Raw genomic sequence first — 17,491 nt, 5'->3', positions numbered from 1 at the left:
GTAGTAGTAGTAGTAGTAGTAGTAGTAGTAGTAGTGACAGCTATAGTAGTAGTAGTAGGAGTAGTAGTAGTAGTGGTAGTGACAGCTATAGTAGTAGTAGCAGTAGCAATAGTAGTAGTAGTGACAGCAGTAGTAGTAGCAGTAGTATAGTAGTAATAGTAGTGGTAGTAGCAGCAGTAGTAGTAGCAGCAGCAGCAGTAGTAGTAGTAATATTATTTTTTTACTTTATTAATCGCTACCGTTAGATGAGTTACAATAAAAATACGTATAATATATCGCAATAATGATAATAAAAACAAAAACACCATCATCAACAACAACAATAGCAATATAATAATAATAATAACAACAACAACAACAACAACAATAATAATAATAATAATAATAATAATGATAAAAATAATAATGAACCCCAACCCCCAGCCTAGCCATAGAGTTTCCGGTGAGCGGAGGGGTGGTGACGTCATTTAGCCTTCGTGTGGTCCGCATATCGAGGTTCAACATCAACGAACTGGTCATGCCCGTCATGGAAATCTTTTACTACCTCTTCATCTTGTACTATCTCTTCATCATTTTTCTCGAGGTAGGTTCACTTTTAGTTGTTTTGTCTTTGTCTGGGTGGCTTCAGCGGTGATAATGGGAATTATCTAGCGCCGATTTTTTTTTGCCGTCAGTTTTAGAAAATTTTGTTTACGTTACAATGGTATGAATTGATGCAATCCATTTTTGGAGGCAGCAAGACTGGAGGACTCAGGAAACATTTCTTACATGGCAAACACGTCGTTTCAACTTTGCAAAAATTTTCAAAAATAAATGCACGCGCACACACACACACGTACACACACACACGTACACACACGCACACGTACGCACACGCACGCACGCACATACGCGCACACACAGATAGTAGCATTCGGCATTCCATACTTTTTCTCGATTGCTTCCTTCATCGACATGTTCATCGTGTTCGTCAGCATCTCGTGCCTCTGCATCCAGATATACGGAATCACGGTAACGCAGAGTAAGAGTGAGGAGGAGCTGGGGACGGAAACCCTCATCTGGCTGGGGGAGTTCTACAACTTCTATGACAGTGCCATATCCATTGTCTTTGGACTGGCTTTTCTCAAGGTTGTCCAGTTTTTTTGGTGTCGGTGTTGCAGTTGATTTGATGGTTGGATCTTACGGATTGGGTAACTTATTTGAGTGAGTTTGTTAGACGAGCATGATGCTGACTGGTGATGTTGGTTTTGTATGTGAATGTTGATGAAGGTAAAGATGACGATGACGATAATGATGATGATGGTGGTGAAGATGACGATGACGATAATGATGATGGTGGTGATGATGGTGGTGAGGAGGAGGACGATGATGATGATGATGATGGTGATAATGATGAAGATGAGATGGTGGTGATGATGATGGTGATGATGGTGGTGGTAATGATGATGATAACGATGATAGCGTAATGTTTATCAAAACAATGAACATAGTATGGCCGACAATGATTCATAGTATTGATAACAATGATGATGACGATAAAGATGATAGAGCAAAACTACACAGACCATTCACCACACAATAACGACAAAGCATTACAACACAGCTCTTCAAGTACTTAAACTTCAACTCAACATTGTGGAGTCTGTCGAAAACCGTTTACTTGTGTACAAAGGAGTTAACCTCACTCATCATACTCTCAGGTTGGAAAGCTAGGTCGTCTTTTGAAATTTTTTCTAAATGCTCTTTACAAACACTTCAATCATAATGATTACGGGAACAATCTTTTATTCAGCAATACATGTGTGTTTGTGTGTGTGTGTGCGTGATGGTTGTGTGTGATGGTTTGTGTGTTTAGCGTACATCTTCATTTTATTTAGAAGTATATATCTGAGTGTGTGTGTGTCTGTGTGTGTCTGTGTGTGTGCGTGCGTGTGTGTGTGTGTGTGTGTGTTTATTTCTGTTTTTGAAAAGTCATCTGATATATAATGATGCTATAATAACATTTTATTTCATTTAGATATGGCCATATGTTCTTCGCGCCCATAATTATTTCTTTATGTTTATGTTTATTCAGCAATAAGATCAATAAAAATGGCAGTACAGATAAAATAAAATAATGAAATTGAATAAAATGTCAAATGCAATGAATAGAGTATTAATCTGCGAAGCTCGTCATTCGAATCAATTTATTATTATAATAAAAATAATGATGATGATAATAATTAATAATAATAATAATAATAATAATAATAAGTGCAATATGTGTGAAGTTAAGAAGGTACGTTATGTTATCAATGTAAATTATTCCATCAAAAAAAATTTCATCACGTAATGCAACGAAACTTCGGTAGGAATCTTTTGCAGTATCCTCTATTTATTTATTTATTTAATCAGTTTTTACTGAGTATTTGCTAAAGAAAGATTCAGTATTTGTGGACTGTTACCAGCAGTCGTATAGGTGACGAAGAGTAGAGAGAGAGAGAGAGAGAGAGAGAGAGAGAGAGAGAGAGAGAGAGAGAGAGAGAGAGAGAGACGATAAAAACCGACAAGTATGGTTGTTCTATTCTATAACAAAATGTTTCTGAAATTTTTTTCCAACTTTACCAGGCGTCGTCTACTTCGCCTTCGCCATAGCAGGTCACGCTTTGTTCGGTTACAATTTTGAAGAATTCTCCACAATTACTTACTCTTGGTACATTTTCAATTTACATTCCTTCACTCACGAATATGAATATATGTTAAAATTATTATTGCTTTCGTTCTTGTTCATTTGATTCACTATTCTATATTAAATAGATCCAGTTAAATGCTTTTTAAATAGGTAATTTGTTCTATCGTGTTGAATGGTTTTATATATAAATACTAAACAACCAAACGTGTGCGTGTGTGCGTGCGTGTGTCATTTGCATTTGAAATACACCGCCATCTTGCCACCAACAAACACACAGTGCATCCATGATCCGTGTGATCCTTGGCGACATGGATTTCCAGCTTTTCAAAACCGGGATGAATTTTTTCGGGATGATATTCATCCTTCTCTTCGAATCGCTCATGTTCTTCGTCTTCATGGCCGTCTTTCTAGCGATCATTCTCTATGCCTACTCACAAGTCAGTGTGCTTCACCAGAAGCAGAAGTTTGAGATGCAGATGCTTGAATATACGTACAGGGTTGGCGTTTAATTTTACATAATTTTCCATTTTAAAGTTTTTCAAGTTGGGACATTAATTTTGGATGTATAGTTCTTAAAATTTTGGTCATTTGGTCGTCTATTTGGTCATTTTAATTTTCCTCTCTTCAAGAAATTAGCTCAATTGTTCCACAAGAAGTACAACGAACCACCTCTGATATCAGTCAAGGAGTGGGCCAAAACGATGATCGAGTGAGTTCTGTCGGGCCTTCTTCCTCTGGGAAGTTTCATGAAATTACATAAATCAAATTATAAAAATTTTTTTGCAAATTGATTTATTCAAGTTGGATGTAAAAATTATAACTTCATCCTTTGGAACAAACCCCCAAATGCTTGTTTAACATCTATTAACAGTTTTGAACACGACTATTTCAGCCAAAATTATTAATTTGACATTTCTCTATCGTACCAAACCGTCAATCAACGAATCACACGCATAAAACAATGCTTTCTAATTCCAAAAATCTAACAAGAAGATAAACGAGTCTTTCACTTAACACCTTTCGATTATGTTTGTCTGGTATTATTTATATTGAAAAAAAAAATCTTCGCTAATTGTATTCTTAGCTTTTTGTACGCACCACATATCTGTTGAGAAAGAAATGCGTATTGACGAGAAAAACTTTGTTATGTTAGTAATAGAGGAAGAGACTTCGAAATAAATGAAGAATTATTAAACCCTATGAAAATATTTTCAAACTTTTAGAATACATCCCAATGTGTTTTATATCTTATAGAGTTGTGAAATTAATCTTGAAATTGTAGCTTGGCGTTGCAGGTAAACTGGAACTACACCACATCACACCACACTACACTATACTGATTAGTTTCACAATTCCACAAAATATATTCAGCTTGGGCCATCCAGCCGACGCAGCTTACATCATCGTTAGTAAATACAAATCTCAGGGGATCACCAAGGACAGCTATCTGACCTATCCCCAACAAGATGAACTGACCTACGAACTGGAATATTATCTCAAGGTTGGTGTGGCGTGGTGTGGTGTGGTCTAGTGTGGCTTGGTGTGGTCTAGTGTGGCTTGGTGTGGTGTTGTTTCAGTTAACCTGCAACGCCAAACTTTTACTGGCTTAGTTTTACAAGTAGTTATAATTTAGAGTAATATTTTGTTGTTTTCTTTTACAAATCAAAATCGATCTCTTCATAAAAATTTTTTAAAAAAGCGTTTTTTAGATTTTATCCAACGGACGGATGACTTTTAAGAGAACTTCATAATAGATAAATAAATAATTAAATAAAATAGAAAATTAATAAAAACTATTCTTTAATGTCCATCTTAGTCCACGTACATGGCAGAAAAAATGAAAATGCTGGTGATGGGGTACCAGAAACTGAACAACCTGTACCAGTCAAAAGTTGACCCCTTCACGAAGGCAGGCACCAGAATCAAGGGTGGGACCATCGCCGGCCGGATGTTGGATGACATCAAAAAGGTTCACACTCACTTTTTTTGGAAAATATTTTTACCCCTACGTACCCCTTAAAACGTTTAAGCTCATATTCGACCGTACGTTTGTCATTTATTTTAAGTTCTGTTTCTATGTCTACTGTTTGGGCACTTTAGTCGTTTTCATTGACATTGGCGCTTCATAAATAAAATTATTATTATTATTATTATTGTTGTTGTTGTTATTATTATATTATACTCAAATAAAAAAAGACTCTTTTTAGATTTAAAATTTCGTCTTGGGTTTGAAAATTTATTATTCATTTAAGGATACATTTTATGTTTTGATACATTTAGATAGAATTTAATGCAAAATTGAAAGCCTTTATGTGTGCTTCTAAAATAAGAACAATAATTTAACAACCAGGCTTCAATGAGAGGTCCTTCAAAGAAAGAAAAGGTACTGGAATTGTTACAAAAAGAGTTAGTTTTGCATTTTAATCCGTGATTTTTTGACAAAACTTTAAAAGTTATTAAAATTAATTTCCATAAATTTTGATCGCCATCCAGATTGGGTCGAAGGAAAAATTTACTGACTCCTAAAGATCCATCCTTCCATTGAAACTACTACCTACAAATTTCTGCGATTTAAAAATGATTTTCACATTTTTTGATTTCAATAATTGTAAATGTATGTGTTTAAGTTTTAAGTAAGATTTATTAGTTATTTAGCGTAGCTTTCGTGATTTTTATTAAAATTAAAAATTTCAATTAAGTTTTTGTTGCAGATACTATATTTTTTTCAATGTTTAAAGAATGAAGTCATTTGAAAACAAGTCTTGCAGGCATTTTAGCGAACATTTAACAAATAATTTTATCAGGCTGTGGTAGTATACTTGCAACGGTTAAAGATGGTTAAAAGCTGATGCGATGCAGGCAAATGCTTAAGTCCTACGTGTCAAAGTTACAGTTTGAGAACTATATCTCAACTCCTATATCAAATTTTCTTTTGGTTTATTGTAATTTGATTTTAAAGTTCATGATCTAACTGAGTACGAGTGTTAAAAAGAGTGCAAATTAACAGTGCAAATGTTTAAGGTAGGAGTCAGTTTAAAAAAATGTTCTACTTGTTATTGAGTTTATGCCTTTATGGTGACTGACAATGACGTTTTGAAATTTAAAAACAAACAAACAACATAACAAAACATCAATAATATTAAAATAATAATAAGACAATATTTTCGTATAAAAATTTTTTTTAGAATTTTAATAAAATGGCGATATTTGATAAACTCATATTATTACACTGTATGGCACTCAAAACTCTACAACAGTTATACACACACAGAGGTTTAATACTACATTTCAACCACAATATTCACTCATAATTCTCTTTTTGTTGCACTTCAAAATTATCAATAGCAAATACACACAAACAAATTACATTGAATCAACGTATCACATTAACCGCACGTGTATGTGAGGCCGGAATCTCTTGGCATTCGAATCCAGTTTAAAAACAGAAATTTTTACAAAAAAAAATCACATCCAATCGACGTTTTCTGATCACATATATGTATAATAACACATAATAATTACTATTATTAGTAATAATATTCTATAAAAATGTTTCAACATTAGTATAACTGCGTTCTTAAAAGCAATCAGCCATTAGGCCAAATAAACAAACTCGTCAATTAGTTTATACTAACTCTAATTTATTGTAAGCTTACTTTTAAAGTCACTATAGAAACAAAAGATTAAAATGCGAAACTGGGAATTTCTGAGTTGCTAACTCTTCCACTACTAGATTAGGATTAGGTAGAGGAAGTTTTTGCGTCGTCAAAATTTTAAAATGTCAGCCAAAACGTAGTTAGTGCATTAGGTATAAAATAAAATCATGGCTACGAACAGTAATTTCTACCAGAAAAATATTTTAAAATGGCGGATTGACCCTAAATCTAATTTTGGTAAAAATGAAGTTCTTACAGCGATCAAGCAATTTGCTGATGAATCCGTCGCTAACTTCAACGTAACTCCTTTAAAAAGTTTAATTGAAAATTCATTTCAAATTGAAATTGAAGGATCTTCTACACAGGAACTATTCCAAGGTAACTGAAGTTAATTTTAAAATTTAATTAATATTAATCAATGCTAATTCATTTTAAATAAATTTTTAATTAATTAAATTTAATTCATTTTCATTTAATTATTTAAAATTTTACAAACAACACTTTTTAAGTTTTAAATTTCGGAATTGTTATATTATTAGTATTATATCTTAAAATACATTATTTATATTACACTGATTATTTAATTATTAAACAATTAATTTTATATAGAAGAAAGGTATATTAATAAAATGACTGTTTAAAAAATTTTTATAAATAAAAATTTATTCAATTCATTGATATGATAGATGATAAAGACTTCAAAATTACATCACAACATCATTCATTTATTCATCCATCCATCCATTCATTCATTCATCTGTTCATTTATTCATCTATTCATTCATTCATTATGTTTTTTTTTACAAAAAATGGCACACGAACTCTACAGAATTGAGTAACTTAGAGAGGTTCCTGCAAAAGAATTTCAAATTTCAACACATCAAAATTTTGCCACAGGTAAATATTTCACTTTTTCATTTTTTGTAACTTTTATAAACATCAGTGTAAAAGGTAAAAGCAGACATATTTTATATCACTTATAATTTTTAAAAAGTAATTAATGCAAATTTATACAAGATTTATTCAGATTAATACAAATAAAACCAACTATTTTTCTCATAGCCAGAAATTGAAGTTTTCGTACCTCTTGATAGTCAGCAAGTCCAAAATCTAATGCTCCAGGATAATTCGTTCTCAAAAAAAGTTAAAAATGGCAAACTCCAACTGAGTGGATTGTTCCATGATGTGATTTCTTTACTACATGAGCTAGAAGATAAAATATTTGAGATGGAATTCAGTACTCAAAAACAAGCTTCAAACTTGGATGATCATACTCCAGGCAGGTCAAGAAACTCTAGTGAAGTTGACAACAAGAATGATGAAGTCTTGGTTGGCTGCCTCACTTTGAAAAATAAAAACATACAAGTTAGATTTGTCATAGGCGACATCATCCAACAACAAACAGATGCCATTGTGAACTCGTCAAATTTTAAATTAAAATTCACTGGTCAAGTATCTCAAGCAATCCGACTAGCCGCTGGGCCTGGAGTAGTGAAACAGTGTCAAGATTACATAGGACAGAATCAAAATTTGGATGTTTCAGATGTTTTTGTAACAGATGGTGGCCACTTGCAATGCAAACATATCATGCATACATCCACACCTGCATATAAGAATGATGGATTGGATAACTACCAGAAACCTCTGGCTGATACATATCTCAATTGTTTAAATAAGGCTCTCAAAAAAGACATTCAATCTATTTCATTCCCAATTTTGGGTTCCGGTTGGTTTTCGCTTTATTATTTCCAAATTTCATTTTTTTTTAGCTTTTATAGTTGTGAGTAAATATAAGGATATAACTCCTTGTGAACATCTCATCTTATTTATCAGGGAAGGCAAATTTCTCTGATGACTTAACAGCATCATCCTTCATTTATGGATTGAGTTCATTCGATCGTTCTGAACCAGTGGTGAAGAAACCTTGCTCATTAAGGAGCATCTACATGGTGAACATGTCTTATGAAAAGTTATCCGGCTTCTTTAAAAAGTGTGTACATGTTCTGAAGAGATACATGGTTGATTCAATTGAAATACGCAATGACGGCCGCATAATCAACGATACGAAAGATGATACGAATCTCAACTCTCCGTCAAATACAGCCACTAATTTTCATCAGCCAGTAATTTTGAAATCCTCACAATCGTCATCGTCATCATCGTCGTCACGTTTAATGGCGTCACCGCGTAGTTGCTGTTCGAGTTGCGGTGCCAAGAAGTCCAAGGAGTCGCTAGCCTGTGGTCATTCAGTGTGTGTCTCGTGCATGAAAAATAATTCTGCCTGCAAGATTTGCCCGCCAAAAAATAATTTTAAAAGTTTTTCTACAGCAGCTGAGAATATATCTCAGATCGCACCGTTGGTTGAATCGAATTTTATTCATTGAATTTTACTAATTTTTGAGTTACAGAATTTTATTTTTTTGTTCATTTTCAGTGTGGTATGTAGTATCCTAGAAAATTTCTTATCTACGCAGAGTCCACGTACCAAAGGACAGGGTCTCACACACGATGACCTTAGGAGTTCGCCGCAGATCTGGGTCGGTTGACACTCGACCCAAATCTCAAACTAAAACGATTGACTCCAGCCAAAGCAAAGACGACTTAACATCGGCAAATGACTGTCCGATCTGTTTATCTCAGATCACCGGCCGGCCTAAGATTTTAAGTTGTGGTCATTGCTTCTGCATGCAGTGCATCAATCAGTGGCTGGTGGCCCACAACAAATGCCCCGTCTGTAACAGATGTTTCGGTGTTCAGCGTGGGAACCAGCCCGATGGAAGGATGGATGTTTCAAATGAACCCTACAGCTTACCTGGCTACAAGGAGTCCACCTCCATCAAGATACAATATTCCTTTCCAGACGGCATTCAACAGGTTCTTCTAGCTACTACTTTTTTCAGTCTCGTTTTATGGTTATAATTGTTTTATTTTGTAATTCCTCGTATAAAAATCGGCGATTTTTTTTTGATCGTATGATTTTAAAAAAACGAAAAATTGGCTGCAGCGACCCAATCGAATAACACGCGCAAATCAAATACAAAATCTTCGACTCGATTTTGCAAAACCCAGAAGGACCAGCCAAATCCAGGGAAGCCATACACGGGCACGAGGAGAATCGCCTACCTACCTAACAACCAGGATGGCAGAGAGGTACTTCACCTGCTCAAGATCGCCTTCGACAATAGATTGATATTCACCATTGGCAGGTCGAACACCACTGGTAGAGATAACGTCGTCGTTTGGAATGACGTTCACCACAAAACATCAACCAGTGGAACGTATGGTTTTCGTTCTTTACTTTGTTCATTCGTTCGTTCGTTCATTCTTTTGTTCGTTCACTCATTCGTTTGTTGGTTCGTTCACTCATTTATTTAATCATTCATTCATTCATCCGTTCGTTCATTCATTCTTAAGGTTAAATGAAATATTTTTTTATCAAATAACAATTTATCACTTTAGCAAGCTGTTAGTATATGATGCGAAATCTTCCTTACTTATAATGATAATACATGAACTTTTCCATTCAATCAAGCATCCATTTACTACCTATAAAATCCTAACAACACGCCTCTAATGGAAAAGAAGTCTTTCATTACACTGCCCGTGCCCGACTCCACTTAAATCATCATTTAAAACATACACACTTTTAATGGTTCTCTAACTTCATTTTCAAGTCGCCTCAAAATTTGCTCAGTTTGGTGACTAACCTATTTACGATATTTCGTTGGTTTAGTAAATTGTGCATTATGTTAATTTTGTCATGAATTATAAATTTACTTAAACATTGTGCTAGAATGAACAATTTGTGAACGGTGGCCTGCGACACAAGAATTTTGTTTTCTTTTAGATTTGGTCTCCTAATCATTACCTAATTATTATTAATTTGGATTGATTGAATAAAATTTGATTTGATTTTTTTTTATTTTTTAGTATCTACATGCCTGACATATTCAGAATATTTTTTCATTGATAATTCTCCCTATCTTACGTACTACCGAGTAATTGTTTTAATTTTATACAGGCATGGCTATCCAGACAGTGGCTATCTCAAACGTGTTAAAGATGAACTGCAAGCCAAGGGTATAACTACGGAATTGCTGTCCGTCAAGAAATGACTTTGCGTATTCCATTTTTGCACAATTCTTAATTTCGTAACCTCATTTTTCGCGATATTTTTGCAACTTGTGTGTGCCTGCGAAAGTGTAGTATTAGTGTGTGTGTGTGTGTGTGTGTGCGTGTGGTGTGTTAGTTTGTGTATATATGGTTGTGTGCATGCAAATTTGTCCTATTTATTTTTCTAGACTTAATCACTTTTCTGTATCATTTTGATTCATTTATTGACACAACTGACCAAAAGAACACAACTGACCAAAAGAACACAACTGGCCACTGGCTTTAGCTAGGCCAGGAGGAAAAATACTAACCAAATGTTAAACATTCGCTTGTGCGAATTCTTCTAGATTTATATTGTTAATTTGAAATTTGTTATATAATTGAGATAACTTTGTAATTGTTAAATTGAAATTTGTTACCAATAACTGAAATACTCTCTGGCTGGTTCGTTATTTTGAAAGGAAAAAAAGTAAAGGCTTGTGAAATTAAAATGCAAAAAATCCACCGCAAAACCGAAATACATAGGAAGGATGAATGTTAAGGACCTCCGAACGATCAGCCTTAGGTTTGGGTCTGTTGGTTTGTGCATTTTCAATAGTTGATTGGGTCAGTTAGTTAGGATTGGGTTTTTACATACCCAGAACATTGGGTAGCACACGAATCCAATAAAAACCACTCTCTGGCACTATAATAATATAATAAATATTAATATTTATAATAATAATAATATTATGATAGCTATTATAACTTATTGTCCTGGTTATGACACTAAACTGACCCTCACTGCCTTGTGAGTGATGTTGGATCATCAAAGGCTAGGCCCACCGCTTATAACTGTGGTTGCGTAAGGAAGGGCGTCCCGCGTAAAAATTAGCAAATAAATTACTTATGATGACAGAAGTGACAATGGTTTCATCGTAGGTAGCCAAACGGCAACCCCCGATCTCGGGAAAAATATCGTCTAAACGTGTGTTGTTGTTGTTGTATTATAACTTATTAACTAACCAACATATATAGAGATAGAGTGAAAAAACGTTAATTACTTTAACGTGTTAATTCATTGATATTGTGTTTACCATCACCATTATACTTAATAGCTATATATATTATATATATATATATATCTGCAGATTAATAAAATATACAACTTACATAAGATATGTTATGAATATATATATATATATATATATATATATATATATATATATATATATATATATAGGCAAATATATGCTTACATACATAAAAATTTATTTATAATTTGAAACATTCCACAAATAATTGGTATATCGATCACTCACATACACACCACGACTACTAACACACACACGCACGTACAACCACAAACGCATAATGTACATACATCCAATAAATAATTTTACAAAATATGAACAATGTTCGAACAGCAACTATAAATAATATTAAACGAAATAGAATTAGGAAAATATTATTTTTATTAATAAAATCTCAATTTGTACATGCAAATGGATACTTCTTAAAAACATTATTAGCAAATTTATTAATTTTCACCATTAATTATTTATTAAATTTATCCAATTATTCATTAAATTGTATAATTATCTAATTTATAATTGACGAATTTAATAGTTTCATAAGAAAAACTAATCCAAAATAACAAAGCAAAGTTGCATCACGTTTAAGCACTTGGTGGCAGTATAACACGACATAATGTAGAAGAACATCAGCTTTATATGATCGGATTACTACTAATTACTGAACTAGCAATAATAGTAATTAATTACTTAATAAGTTAATTAATTAATCAATCAAGCAATAAATATAAAAATTATCCTCCGTCATAAATTACTGATTAGGTTGGTTATTGTTAAAATTACAGTTAAGTAAGCGCTAAATTAATTTCGAATTTCTAACAATGAAAAAAAATCGAGTAAGGAATAGAACATATATATTTATATAAATAAAATCAAAATGCAATTCTTACAATGACGTCACGGTTTGTATATTTCATTGAGTTCGTGATGTCATAGTTGATTAGTAATTTGTTGTGTTGTAATGTGACCTAGGGAATGGATAAAGAGCGAGACTAAGCAGTTTAACGAAGTCAAAATGGCCAACCAATCAACGACGACCAATCACATACCAGTACCAACGTCAACGACCAATCACATACCGCCATTTCCATCCAAGCCGGCCAATCACACTTTCTTCTCCTTCACGACTAAAACAAAAACAAACTTGCAGCTACCAAACGCATGCACACACACGCGCGCACGCACACAGAAACGCATGCACACACACGCACACACGCACGAACGAGCAAACCACCACGAAAATGATGAAAAGTAAACCATAAACCCCACACAAAAAGTCGCCATCATTGACACCACACATATTCTCAACGGCCATTATAATTATTACGAATAAATAAAATAATTAAATAGATAAATTAATAAAGTTGAAAAATTCATCACAAAAATCCCTCATCACGAGAGAGAATAAAATCATCTTCGCACCTAAAAGCTGATAAATTACTGATAAATTTTATTTCCTCTTCTGGTTCAAAATAAAAAAATAAACAAACAGTCAAGAAAAAAAATCGAAAATCAGTGTGAATGTATATGTCGTAGTAGTAGTAGCAGTAATAGTAGTAGTAGTGGTAGTAGTAGCGGTAGTAGTAGTAGTAGTAGCAGCGGTAGTAGTGGTAGTGGTAGTAGTAATAGTGGTAGTAGTGGAAGTAGTAGTGGTAGTAGTAGTATTAGTAGTAGACGTTGTTGTGGTAGTAGAAGTAGTGGTGGTAGTTGTTGCTGTGGCTGTAGAAGCGGCGGTCGTAACAGTAGGTGTCGTAGATCATTTAGAAAACAGGAGGGGGCGGGTCCTGGTTGCCTGGTTCACCCTGTGATGGGGATTAGGCGAATAATTTTTGTTTGTTTGTTTCTTCATCCGTTTTCCAAATATAATTTAATTACATGCCTAATTTGGTTTGCCAGTAAAGTATAAAGTATCACGATAATTACGATGACAATTAATCGTAAATAAAAAATTTATCTGAAAATTATCTTTTCTTTTCATTCACTTTTTATAATTCGCTTATTCATTCATTCGTTCGTTCATTCATTCATTCGTTCATTCATTCCTAAATTAGATGGTCTAATCTAGGAATGAATGAATGAATGAATTAGCCGACCTGATTCCTGGGTTTCCCATCATTGGACCTTCTGAGAGACGGGGGGCGCAGTAGGAACAGGGCAGTTGCAACGACCAACCAGCCAATGATCATCATCGTCATCATACTGAATCCATAAAAGGAACTGCTCATATCACTGCTAGGTCCCGGCACTATGTGTGTTGTTGTTGTGTGTGTGAGTTTGTTGTTCAGTTTTTGTTGTCGTCGTTGTGAATAAACTGTTTACGATGTTGTGCACATTGCTACTCTATTGTGTTCTACGAATCTGTGTCATAAGTGACGATGACAAAGATGATGATGATCAACTAATCAATCGGTCAATCACCTAATCAATCAATGAAACAGCCAATCAGCTAAACTTACAATCCTGAATGCATTCATTCTCAGTGCAATATGATTGAGAGTTTCTTAACTGGAGGTGAGAATAAATGAAAAAATTTTTCAAAAAATTATGATTCGCAAATGAATAAATTAAAACAAAATAATTATTTACCTTCAATCATAAAATATAAAAATGATTTGCTAATATTCGTTAAATAAATAAATAAAATGTATATATATATAAATATATATATCTTTTAATTAAAAAGTAACAAATGAGCATTATAATAATTAAGGATGATCGAGTCACAGATCTGCCCCAAGTTAAAAAATGTGTTTTGTTAGTGTGTGTGCGTGCATGCATGTGTGTGTATTTATGTGTATGTTGGTTTTTTGTATGTGTTTTCAACAGAGGAACTAATTTTTTTGAATTTTGTAAGTGTGTATATGTGTGTGATGTGTGTCTGTGTATATATGTGTGTGTTTGTATGTGTGTGTATGTGGATTTGTGATAAGGTTTTTGGCAGTTAGGGCTGGGGTATCTCGGTTTGCACCTGGGGCAGTTCATCGACCTTGACATTAATTGGAAATTACCAGGTTGAGAAGTCTTCTCATGGCTGCGTCATGGCTCCACACGCATTCGCAGGGGTCGAAGTTACCGTCGGCCATTCTGTATTGAATTATATTATTTGTTTGAATATTTAATTTAATTTATTAAAAATCATGAATAACAAGTTTTTATTCAATTAAAAACTTCTTAAATTAAAAATTTAAAGCAGTATTAATAATATTAATCTAAACTAAAATAACAATAAATTTAATCATTCTTGACTAACTTAAACAGGAAATATATGAATATAAAAATATTTAGACAATATTTAATTATTTATTTATCTTAATAATATTTATCATTCACTATAAATTATAATTAATAATTTTGTTTAAATTTAATTAAAATAACATTAATTAAAATAATTTTTAAGTCAAAATCATAAAAATTCCACAAGTAAATAAACACCTGAAAAAATAAAAAGATGGTAATTCTGTTGAAAAGTCAGATGTAAATCTTTTCCCAGACAAATTAGAAATTAGGTAAGCTGAAATTTCACTGGTTAACAATGTTATAAAAATATCATATTAAAAAAATAATAAAAAAAAAACTTAAAATATGAATATATCACACTAAGAAATTTATTATTTATTGTGATTATTATTATTTATTGTTTACAAACTTGGGGGGTGCCCATGTATGTATTTTTAGCACTAATTTCAACATAAAATTACACAAAAATGTCAACATTTAAAAGTTGATTATGACAATTTTATAAATAATTTATCAAATAAAAGTGTAGGAAACCTTGAAAAAGTTGAATTTGACAGCAAAAACGATCAATTTGTTAAGAATTCCGAGCAATAACAATCAAACCTTCGCTACAGTCAGCTGTATTTGTAGATTCCTAAAAATACTTAGATTAAACAAAGTACACGTAAGCTCATTCTATAGCCCAAAATTTAATTCTCCTTTTATGAGATTTAAATTAATAACTTGCGAAATATAAATAATTTGAATGTAAATTTTTATTTAATTCATTAGAATTTCGTTTTAATTTAGTTAATTTTAATTTTTCAAGTGTTATACAAAGGTATTGAAATCTTACGTTACCTCTGAATTTTAATTCTTCAAACGTAGGTTCACTTTTAGAAAATTTAAATTTTCTTAAAGTAAAAGCGAACCGAAGAGTTAAACAAATCGGTCTCTAAAATTTCATTTTTACTTTGCCTAACATTTTTTAATTAAGAAAATGATATTCGAGCAGTTACAACGACTCTATGAAGCCAAAATGTACGAGGATGTGAAGTTGCTGGTGGGTGTTGTTAACGTATTTTTCTTTTCAAAATTTTTCTAAAAATTTTTTTTTTTAATTAAATTTTTTAAATTTATAATTATAAAATAAAATGACTTTAATTTCATATTATTTGATAAATATGGAATTTTGTGAATGGCGTTTTTAATCTTAAAAAGAATTTAAGTTTGCTAAATCTCTTTGAAATTTTCAATTAAATTAAAGTTTAATTTAAATTAAACTTTAGTAAAGTAGGAGGCCGCACGATTTAAAAAAAAATTTTTTTTGCATATAAACTACTTTTTCTTATAAAGCAAAATTTGCTGATTAAAATAATACCAAATTTATTATTGTAGCACTTATAGTTACCTAGAAAAATTTTGAAAGAATTATTTTTACTTTCAACTTGCACCATGTTAAGTGAGCATGGAGCATTATATTCGTGCACAAGACGTGAAAAGAACGATTTAAAATTGAACACAACACAATTTTTTCTTCTTGTTTTTATAGTTAAATTTTTAAATAGTTAATTAAGTAAATAATTAAGTAATCTAAATTAATTAATCATCAATAATTATACTAATTACTTTCTTAACCAACTGCAACTTATTTTATTATTTATTCACAAACTAAACCTGATGAAAAAAAATACTAAAAAAATAACTTTTGTCATTTTCACTAACTTTACTAATTTAACTAATTTACTAACTTAACTGATTGAATTTTCTTCCCTTAGTCCATTCTGGCAGTGACAATAACCCAGAAGAACCCGGATCAGTTCAACTCAACGACTCGCTATCAGATATTTTGTTACCAGGGTGATGCGTATTACCATACAGGGGAATATCACTCCGCTATTGTTAGTAGCAGATTAATTTTGTATTTTTACATTACATCTGTGTATCATTTTGTATCATTGTATATCATTTTATATTATTGTGATATCATTTTGTATCATTGTGATATCATTTTGTATCATTGTGATATCATTCTATCAATTTTATGATTTTGTATAGAATATAGTATAACCTTGCAAAGTTGTTTATATCATTGTGTATCATCTCATACATCAATATGTGTATCCTTGTTTCTACCATTTTGTATAGATTTTTGTATATCGTTGTGTATAATATTGGATATCATTGTCACATATTCACATATATATATATATATATCGCAGTGATCTTTATAAATAATTGTATATATATATATATATATATATATATATATATATATATATATATATCAGTTTGTATTTGTATACTGCTGTGGGTATCATTGTGTGAATCATTGTTTATCAATCTGAGTATCATTTTATTTTGTATATCACATTGTATCGACTTATTTATCCCCTTTGGCGCGCATTTGTATTTGTATTCGTATCTGATGACTTGTATAGCGCCACTCCAGAATGACGTCAGCATCGCTGTGGATTGCTGGGTAGATGATTTTTCAAGCGTTTCTTTGTATAATTCATTATTCATTGATCTATAAATTTTCGATATACCGTTGATATTTTTTGATGGAATTGGCCGTGCATTGGTCCAGAACTCCTACAAGAATGCCCTCCAAATTCGTTCGTTCAACAAGAGTAAAGGGAAGAAAAGTTACACTACAGTGAGTGGGGATGGTGGTGGTGGTTGTGGTGGTGGTTGTGATGATGATGAGGAGGATTGTGATGATAATGATTGTGATACTACAGTAAGTGGGGATGGTGGTG

General features: G+C 32.3%; 5 protein-coding genes across 5 annotated transcripts in view; 4 read left to right on the top strand and 1 right to left on the bottom strand.

Annotated features, from left to right (window-relative positions):
- Positions 1-1,609: 1,609 nt before the first annotated feature.
- On the top strand, positions 1,610-3,180 carry HELRODRAFT_83945 (hypothetical protein; the record flags this gene model as incomplete). The annotated part of the gene is made up of 3 exons (XM_009023793.1): positions 1,610-1,700; positions 2,608-2,692; positions 2,949-3,180. Coding segments are annotated over 3 exons (408 nt in total), but the record flags the coding sequence as incomplete, so codon positions are not given.
- Positions 3,181-7,689: 4,509 nt separating this feature from the next.
- On the top strand, positions 7,690-8,055 carry HELRODRAFT_136124 (hypothetical protein; the record flags this gene model as incomplete). Its single annotated transcript, XM_009023857.1, has 1 exon — positions 7,690-8,055. A coding segment is annotated over one exon (366 nt), but the record flags the coding sequence as incomplete, so codon positions are not given.
- A 780-nt stretch (positions 8,056-8,835) lies between these two features.
- HELRODRAFT_83902 (hypothetical protein) lies at positions 8,836-10,442 on the top strand (the record flags this gene model as incomplete). Its single annotated transcript, XM_009023785.1, has 3 exons — positions 8,836-9,201; positions 9,397-9,605; positions 10,349-10,442. 3 exons carry the CDS (start codon positions 8,836-8,838, stop codon positions 10,440-10,442), a joined length of 669 nt encoding a protein of 222 aa, XP_009022033.1.
- A 982-nt stretch (positions 10,443-11,424) lies between these two features.
- On the bottom strand, positions 11,425-15,375 carry HELRODRAFT_185806 (hypothetical protein). Its single transcript, XM_009023856.1, has 7 exons — positions 15,285-15,375; positions 14,946-15,035; positions 14,522-14,597; positions 13,970-14,018; positions 13,607-13,758; positions 11,635-13,315; positions 11,425-11,610 (listed from the first exon to the last, which is right to left on the bottom strand). Exons 3-6 carry the CDS (start codon positions 14,594-14,596, stop codon positions 13,274-13,276), a joined length of 318 nt encoding a protein of 105 aa, XP_009022104.1. The 5' UTR covers position 14,597; positions 14,946-15,035; positions 15,285-15,375; the 3' UTR covers positions 11,425-11,610; positions 11,635-13,273.
- A 354-nt stretch (positions 15,376-15,729) lies between these two features.
- The window catches only part of HELRODRAFT_176502 (hypothetical protein), a gene marked incomplete at both ends in the record, with an annotated part of 8,386 nt that continues 6,624 nt past the window's right edge, over positions 15,730-17,491 (top strand). Inside the window, 3 exons of the mRNA XM_009023855.1 lie at positions 15,730-15,792; positions 16,508-16,630; positions 17,320-17,388. Coding sequence (XP_009022103.1) covers positions 15,730-15,792; positions 16,508-16,630; positions 17,320-17,388 — 255 coding nt within the window. The remainder of the gene's footprint in view (positions 15,793-16,507; positions 16,631-17,319; positions 17,389-17,491) is intronic.

This window comes from Helobdella robusta (genome assembly GCF_000326865.2).
Source record: "Helobdella robusta unplaced genomic scaffold HELROscaffold_38, whole genome shotgun sequence".
NCBI lineage: Eukaryota > Metazoa > Annelida > Clitellata > Rhynchobdellida > Glossiphoniidae > Helobdella > Helobdella robusta.
The sequence above is the reverse complement of the archived record's forward strand: the minus strand, read 5'-3'. Positions and strand labels throughout refer to the sequence as shown.